Here is a 7674-nt window from a genome sequence, read left to right as displayed (position 1 = left end):
GTGTGTGTGTGCGGATACAAATTTTCGTCGACGATTTTGCGAACACAGATCAACCGATTTGAATGATTCTGAAAACATTCGATTCCTATTTATAAGCAGGCGTGCTGATTAGTTTTTAGCAAAGGCAGGTCTAGCCGTTTTGGAGATATGGGGCAAAAAGTGCCTAAAATGGTATTCCAGTTTTTGAGATAACGGAGCGTCCGATTTGAATAACTAAAAAAACATTTTACTTGTACTGACAAGATGAGGTACTCATTAAATTTTTGAGAAGGCAGGTCTAGCGGTTTCGGAGATCTAGCAAAAAAAAGTAAAAAGAAATGCCATTTGGCGATAAAAAATGAACTTTAGACTTATGTACATAGTATTAACAGATATTTTTTAAAGATTATAGTAATAAGTACAAATTTTATTGTGTACATTTATATGGGTTCCGTACCAATGTTTACACGTTAGACGACTACAAATCAGCTATGCAGCGCGATTGCTTAAAAAAACGTTCAAATTTTCAGAACAAAATCAAAAAGAATCGAAAGTTTCGAAAAAGTCCATTTTTTTCAAAATTTCTCAAAAATCTAATTCTTTCTAAAGTTTTTTTTTCATAATTGAGTTTTCGGTACGGGAAGTTCCAGCAATTTGCCTTAAGGCACTATGCCATGCACCACTAGTTTTTTTTTGTCAGATCAGATTAATAGTAGAATCCCATGGGATAAAATTAAATAAACTAGGTGTAAGTTGCATTTGTGTTAAAGCAAGTTGCATGAACTTTTGCCAATGCATATAAATAATCTAAGTAGATAATATTTTAGATTTAGCTAGTCAGATAAAATTTTTGATTGTTTTTTTTTGAAGAATGAAGTTACAGCTTTCATTAAAAACTAATCAATGCAATTTGTAATTGATATCTTTTAAATTGCATATGTGTCCACTCCATGTACATATTTTTTCTGATTTTAGTCTCATTTGAAAAAACATAAAATTAGCAAATTACCAAAACAATCTTAATCTTATCCTTCTAGGTTAATTAAATATTAATTTCTTCTAAACTCATACAGTTAGTCAAAATCTTTTATTCCCAAATAAATAACAAATATAATATCATAATAAATGCAATCTCATTTGATCGGAACATTTTTCAAAGTTTTGCTAGTCAACTTAAGTCCGCTTGGACAAAGTAAGGGTGTTCCTTGCCAAACTGCTTCTCCATTCTCATTAACTTTCAAATCAACTTGTAATTTCTCCCACACCTAATAAAACATAAATAACATAAATATTATCTTATCATATCTTATTATTTTGTCGTAAGTCTTACTTTCTTCTTGGGATTTAATTGTGCATCTGGTGCTCCATCATATCCTTCAACTTTAATAACATCACCAGGTTTTGCACCTTCTGGTACATTTAATGGTTCAACAGCTTTTGGTTCATCACTAAATAAAATATTAAATTTATAAATTTGGTGCAATAATAAATATTATTTATTCTAAATAAATAATATAAATAATAAATTGATGAATTTAGTTCAATTATTGAGTTAATAAATATTTTTTATTCTAAATAAGTATAACGCTAAGAAATCTCAACACCTCATCATTTCACTGAGAAGTCACACAAGTCCTGACTTGTATTTGAACAAGACAATTATACCAAACCAGGATTCCGTAAAATACCTGGGAATACATTTAGACAGTAAACTAAATTGGAAAACGCATATTTTAAAGAAAAAAAAACAAATAGATTTGAAACTGAAGGAAATAAACTGGCTAATGAGAAGATCATCTAAACTGTCTCTAGAAAATAAACTCCTCTTATACAAAGCAATAATAATCCCAATATGGACTTATGGGATAGAGCTATGGGGCTGCGCCAGCAAGAGTAACATTCAAATAATCCAGAGAGTACAAAACAAAACTCTGAGAATGATTTGTAAGGCTCCGTGGTTTATGACCAACCACATGATCCATAAAGACCTAAAAATTCCAACAGTGGCGGAAGTTATTAAGAACAGAAGTTTTATCTTTCAAAACAAATTGGATGCACACGTCAATCCGGAAATGCAAATAGTACAAACAGCCGAAAAATTAAAACGCCTGAAAAGAAAATGGCCCAGTGATCTACCGTCAACAACATAATTTCCCTGTTTCGCACAGGAAAATTTTCAAACAAGTTATTTTTAATTATTATTTATTATTGATTATCGTTTTTATTATTAATACTATTATTTTAATTATTATTTATTCATTCATTTATTCTATTTCTTTTCTTTAATTTCCTTTATTCTATTTTTTTTCTTTTTGATTTTGATTTTCAATACCATAACTTTTAACTTATAGATTGTATTGTAATCTGATTGTTAAAATTAACAGAAATAAAAAAAAAAAAAAAAAAAAAAAAATTCTAAATAAGTATATAAATTTTAAATCTATTAGTTTAATTCAATTACTTAAAAAATAAATATTAATATCCTTACACAGATGCACATAAGACCATTCCTTGGCTCTCAACGCCTCTCATTTTGGCTGGTTTCAAATTGCATAAAACTACTACCATACGGTTTTGCATTTCTTCTAAGGGAACATAATTAGCTAAGCCACTGACAACCTAGATAAAAAATCAAAATTATAACATATATCAATATTTATATATATATATATATATATATATATATTAGTTTATTTACTGTTCTTGGTTGCTCTTCTCCCAAATCAATTTTTTCAACATAAAGACTATCTGCATCCGGATGTTTTGATGCTTCAACAATACGTCCAATTCTTATATCCAAGCGATGAGGACCTAAAACCTCCTCAGCATTATTTGCAGTATTATTAGCACCTGCTTTTGCAGCTTTTCCCGGTGGAGGATAAGCCTTTTCAGATAATGCTCTAGAAAAGATAAATATATATTTATAATATACATGTTTATCAAAATTATGTTGGTTACTTACTTTAATTCAGGTTTTTCAAAAGTTTTTCTAATTGGATCCAATAATCGATTAATGTATACTTCAACAGCCCCTTTGAGATCCCCTGGATGTAATTCTTCTTTGGCAAAGCTGTCTTCAAGGTCCTGATAGTTTGTGAATGTTAAATCACCCCCAAATTCAGCTTTCCGGGTGACAAGGAAAGCTAAAATGTAATAATCATAATATATATGTTATATTTTTATGAAAAGTATTTGTGAATATTCACCTTCTCCTTCTTTGAACAATGGGAACAAAACGTGCTTAACAAACGACAGTAAACCATTGTCAGTAATATTTCCTGGTTCACAAAATGCCCGTTTCAACTTTTTCTTAACATTAGCCGGTGAGTCTAACAAATCAATTTTGCTGTCTTCTTCACTTGAAGACATTTTTCCACCAGCTAATCCAGGAACTATAAACAAAATAATAAATAAATTTAGTATTCAATTAAAGAAGTTAAAACTGAGTTGATTTTTGGATTTTTACCCATTGGATTCATCAAATGTATACGTTTCTCATATCCCAATTGTGGTAAATATTTCTCAGACATTGTGAAAATTTTACGTTGATCAACACCTCCAAATTGTGCATCTACTTTTAAGTATTCTTCATCTAAACCTTGAAGTGTTGGATACAATAAACCGGACAGTAAAGGATGCTCAACTTGTTTTACAACCTGATTGAATAAAAATTGTAATAATTCAATTTAATTTATTTACTCAAGAGTTGTAGTAATTTTTACCTCTGCACCGGCTTTTTTTGCATCATGTTCTGATATCACAGAACTGAATCTGTAAACATCTAGTGTATACTCACGAGATAATTGATAATCTGTACCTTTGACAAATTTTAATTTGTCCAAGGGTACTCCAATACTTTCCAACATTGCTTTTATCACAGCTAAAATAGTAGATAATAATATATATATGATGAATGATGAATTCAAAATCAAGAAATATGTTATAATTTATTTACCTTCATAATATTGTGTACGTAGTTCCAGTAGACTCCATGGGGCTTTCATATTATCTAAATAAGCATGCAGGTCAGCAAACAATATTGTAACCTACCCAAAAAATAATATGAAATGTCTTTCAATCACAAATAGTTTTTTTGTTTTTACCATAAGATAAAAAATTGTAATTTCCTTCAATTACATTTTTCTTTTATTTATTTCCTTTACCTCGCATCCAGCTTTTAAAAAATCTGCAATTTTGCTCATTGGAACAAAATAAGCCACGTGTGGCTTTCCAGTGGTAGCGGTGCCCCAATAAATTTTCAAATCTCGCTCTTTTAAGATTGCAGTCATTTTATCATCTCCCAAGACTTCTTGCAGATTTCTGCAAATTAATTGTTTCTTTGCTTCCCACATACTAAAAAGTAAAAGAAATAGTAATAATAATAAACAGAAAATTGTGGTGAAGAATAATATATTTATAAAAAAAGTTATAGGAGAACTATAAAGGCTTTTTTTGAGACGAATAAATTTCTTGTTTCGATAAATCAATTAATAATATTTAATTAAAATAAGTATTACATAATAATAATAATTAATATTTTATTTGTTCAGTGACTACACATTATATATTGGCACAAAATTCACATAAAACTTTATTAACCGATTATTCATTTTGAAAACGCTTTGAACTATTTGATTATTAAATAAATGCTTGAAAATCATACTTTATTCGTCAGTAAGATAAATTTATATTTAGATGCGGGAAGCTACATAAAAACTAATATATTTATGTTAACAAAAATTATAAATTCTTATAAAATGAAAATTTTATGAACAAAAGTGTGTGACATAACCTCACATTTTAATATAGTAAATTTAAGTGAATTAATGTATTATATATCAAAATATAGTTCTCATTTGCATATTTCAGCTAATTTAATAAACTTTATAATAACATTGGTATAAAAATCAACTTTATCATGAAAAATTAACTTTATTTTATCAAATTTTTTAGGTTATGAGCATATGCTTCACTAAAACCGATTTAAAAATACACAATAATGAAATAATAATATTTCAAATACATGAAATTAATAACTAACAAACAGTATTTTAATAATATGGAACTGTATAACTTAATAAAATATTTATTTTATTTACTTTTTAAATTTATTTAAGCACCGCTCTACCAAATGTCAGATCAGTTCTGAGAAAGACCACGTTTTAAAAATTGCACAACTGGTGAAAGTTTCTTCGTACAAAAAATTTAAAATTTAAAATAAATAAATAAATATTACACTTGTTAGAAATTTGAAATTTTAACGGTCGGTATTTTAAATATGATATATTTATTTTATATTTATACGGAATTGCTTAAGATTTTTAATTAATTTTGCAAAACTATATTTAAATTTAAATATTTGGCTTGCATTATTTCACAAAAGGCTTGTTAGTTTATAATGTACTCAGAGAAAATTAGTTTTTTTTTAAATTTACTGGAAAACAAGTATTAGTAATAATATTTTTTCAATATATAATTCAAAATTACATAATTTAAATTAAAATAGATATATACCTTTCATTGAATGCAAATAGTTTTTGCTTGAGCTTATTAATAAATTATATTACATTCATTTTCTATAATTGTCTTGTCTAATGTAATTTATTCTTGGTAATAATATATCTCATTTTATTTTATCTGATTTATTCAGATACATTTTACATATAGCAATACAAATTCTATCATTTTTCTCATACAAAAATGCCATCTAAATAGTATAGTAGCAGTTAGGAGTATTACTTAATTTATACTAAAATCAACAAAATCAATATGTGATATAATATAATAATATAGGACGGATATATTAATATTCTATTTTTGATTTGTTATAAATTGACTAGCTCCAATATCATAAAATTTATAAATTAAAATTACTTTATAAAAATACTTGTTTTTGCAAAGATGGAGAAATTATTAATTAACAAATGTTTTTCTTTCATAGATTTTACAATCATGCAAACATTTATCAACGGCAAGATGTCTGGTAACATGTCTGGTTAGATATGGCAAGTGAATACATGTTTATTTTTAACTTGGCAACATTTAACGTCACAAATATTATTTAAAAATCTTCATGAAAGCTCTTAGCAGTGCCGACCATTTTAGAACCCAAAAATAGCTCCATCTTTTTCAAAATCTCGCTGAGAGATAAATTGTTATCATTATTGGCATCAGCTAAACTCATTAAGGTTGCTGCTTCTTGTAAACTGTGCCGGGGGTGTCTGGGATCGACGTATTTTAATAGTTCTTGTCTATCAGCCTTACCATCTCTGTTTTTGTCGACTAAATGCACAAATTCTTTTCTACGGTTTGATTCTTCTTGTTTTGACTGCTTTTTTACTGTTGTTTCATCACCAAATAGAGGAGTAAAATCTGGGAAATGTAGAATTTATTAGTGAAGTAAAATGGTAATAGAATAATTGTTTTTACCATAATCTGGGAATGTAGAAAATTCATCTTCAGTCAGGACGTCATCACCATCTCTATCAAATTTTTCAAGTAAATCATCCACTGTTGAAAATACAAATATATTATGATATAATTTTAATTGGCAGTTGAAGTTTTTATTTTTATTCACCTATTCCTAGCATATTAGCAGCACTAGATTCAGGATGTTTAAAAGCTAGAAATTCATCCAAAGTCAAACTATAGGGGTCGTTTCTTGCAGCCTCTGACCACATTGCACGATCTCTCATTATCGTTTCTACAATAAAATACACATTTAAATAACAACCAAACATTTTGCATGCAACATTCTACCTTTTAATTCTCTGTCTAATCCTTTATGCTTTCGTTCATCATGTTCATTAACATAACCATCTGATAAACCATGGTTTTTGAGGAAATATGCATGATACTCCTCCCAAGTAATTAAACCGTCAGGCGGTTGTTTATCTACTTCTATGAACATTGCTGAATTGCCTGAGATAAAATTATATAGAGGTTAATTTTAACAAATTGGGGATTATAAATAGGCTTTATACCTGCAATAGCTTGTTCGATATGCTCTTTAACTCTATCATTAATATATCGTGCCAGTTCTTGTATACTCAACAATGCATCTTTGTTAAGATCAGCCCTAAAATAAATACATTTATACAATTCTTGTATTTTCTATAGTTCTTTTATCTTGTTTCTTACAAATTAAATATGTCTTTCAACAGTTTTGTAGGATCATTTTTCGAATTCGGTTTTATTTTCCCAGTCCATATGGAGATTTCACCTTTCACTTGTTGAAAAGTTCTATCAGGACCAATATTTACTGCAGCTTTATCATAATCCAATTTTCTGTCATTGGATGACTTCAAAGGCAAAGTCGATGTTAGAATCGTCGTTATAAAACAAGAATAAATTAAAACCGGAATTAAAAGAGATAATATTTGCTGCGAGATGTTGAACATCTTTAACACAACTTTCACTTTAAGTTGTCATGTCGCTCATATTCAATAGTTTTGAGTACGTGTGTAAATGTAATGGCATATTGTTAATTATAAAACTGGTTATTTAAATGGCATTGTTAAGTATTTTAATTTTATGCAATTTAGCAAAAGCTGTCACATTTTGAATCGTATTTGTTGTCTACCGCCATTTTGACTTGAATGATTTATTGTTTTGACGTTTCTTAAACCTAAATTTAAATAAAGCATATTATGTTAATTATATATAAACAAATACATTTTTGCATAAATTAACTTG

The 7674-nt window shown here is 28.0% G+C and overlaps 3 protein-coding genes across 4 annotated transcripts; all 3 read right to left on the bottom strand.

Moving 5' to 3' along the window:
* Positions 1-1092: 1092 nt before the first annotated feature.
* LOC113365729 (tyrosine--tRNA ligase, cytoplasmic-like) lies at positions 1093-5131 on the bottom strand. Of its 2 annotated transcripts, none has more exons than XM_026607255.1 (11): positions 5079-5131; positions 4143-4332; positions 3935-4025; positions 3702-3859; positions 3446-3635; positions 3186-3371; positions 2942-3122; positions 2678-2879; positions 2468-2598; positions 1310-1427; positions 1093-1244 (listed from the first exon to the last, which is right to left on the bottom strand). In XM_026607255.1, the coding sequence occupies exons 2-11, from the start codon at positions 4329-4331 to the stop codon at positions 1113-1115; spliced, it is 1578 nt and encodes a 525-aa protein (XP_026463040.1). In that variant the 5' UTR covers position 4332; positions 5079-5131; the 3' UTR covers positions 1093-1112. The 2 variants fall into 2 exon arrangements, with proteins under 2 accessions (XP_026463040.1, XP_026463039.1); XM_026607254.1 differs by lacking the exon at positions 5079-5131 and adding an exon at positions 4777-4814 and having other exon boundaries at positions 1113-1244.
* A 649-nt stretch (positions 5132-5780) lies between these two features.
* Positions 5781-6666, bottom strand: LOC113365728 (45 kDa calcium-binding protein-like). The gene is made up of 3 exons (XM_026607253.1): positions 6557-6666; positions 6409-6489; positions 5781-6351 (listed from the first exon to the last, which is right to left on the bottom strand). Exons 1-3 carry the CDS (start codon positions 6657-6659, stop codon positions 6041-6043), a joined length of 495 nt encoding a protein of 164 aa, XP_026463038.1. The 5' UTR covers positions 6660-6666; the 3' UTR covers positions 5781-6040.
* Positions 6667-6700: 34 nt separating this feature from the next.
* On the bottom strand, positions 6701-7556 carry LOC113367810. Its single transcript, XM_026609389.1, has 3 exons — positions 7120-7556; positions 6963-7057; positions 6701-6900 (listed from the first exon to the last, which is right to left on the bottom strand). Exons 1-3 carry the CDS (start codon positions 7377-7379, stop codon positions 6701-6703), a joined length of 555 nt encoding a protein of 184 aa, XP_026465174.1. The 5' UTR covers positions 7380-7556.
* Positions 7557-7674: the final 118 nt, after the last annotated feature.

Source organism: Ctenocephalides felis, unplaced genomic scaffold (assembly GCF_003426905.1).
Source record: "Ctenocephalides felis isolate EL2017-DRISC unplaced genomic scaffold, ASM342690v1 CF-g0.4_SCAFFOLD_01170, whole genome shotgun sequence".
Taxonomy (NCBI): domain Eukaryota; kingdom Metazoa; phylum Arthropoda; class Insecta; order Siphonaptera; family Pulicidae; genus Ctenocephalides; species Ctenocephalides felis.
The sequence above is the reverse complement of the archived record's forward strand: the minus strand, read 5'-3'. Positions and strand labels throughout refer to the sequence as shown.

Coding starts and splice junctions, on each gene's coding strand:
- LOC113365729 (XM_026607255.1), bottom strand. CDS start 4,331: ATGTGGGAAGCAAAGAAACAATTAATTTGCAGAAATCTGCAAGAAGTC. Junction 3,372..3,445: donor ACATTTGATGAATCCAATGG/GTAAAAATCCAA, acceptor TTTTGTTTATAG/TTCCTGGATTAGCTGGTGGA. Junction 1,428..2,467: donor ATGGTCTTATGTGCATCTGT/GTAAGGATATTA, acceptor TATTTTATTTAG/TGATGAACCAAAAGCTGTTG.
- LOC113365728 (XM_026607253.1), bottom strand. CDS start 6,659: ATGTGGTCAGAGGCTGCAAGAAACGACCCCTATAGTTTGACTTTGGAT. Junction 6,490..6,556: donor TGCTAATATGCTAGGAATAG/GTGAATAAAAAT, acceptor TATTTTCAACAG/TGGATGATTTACTTGAAAAA. Junction 6,352..6,408: donor TTCTACATTCCCAGATTATG/GTAAAAACAATT, acceptor TACATTTCCCAG/ATTTTACTCCTCTATTTGGT.
- LOC113367810 (XM_026609389.1), bottom strand. CDS start 7,379: ATGTTCAACATCTCGCAGCAAATATTATCTCTTTTAATTCCGGTTTTA. Junction 7,058..7,119: donor TTGAAAGACATATTTAATTT/GTAAGAAACAAG, acceptor TATTTATTTTAG/GGCTGATCTTAACAAAGATG. Junction 6,901..6,962: donor TATCGAACAAGCTATTGCAG/GTATAAAGCCTA, acceptor ATTTTATCTCAG/GCAATTCAGCAATGTTCATA.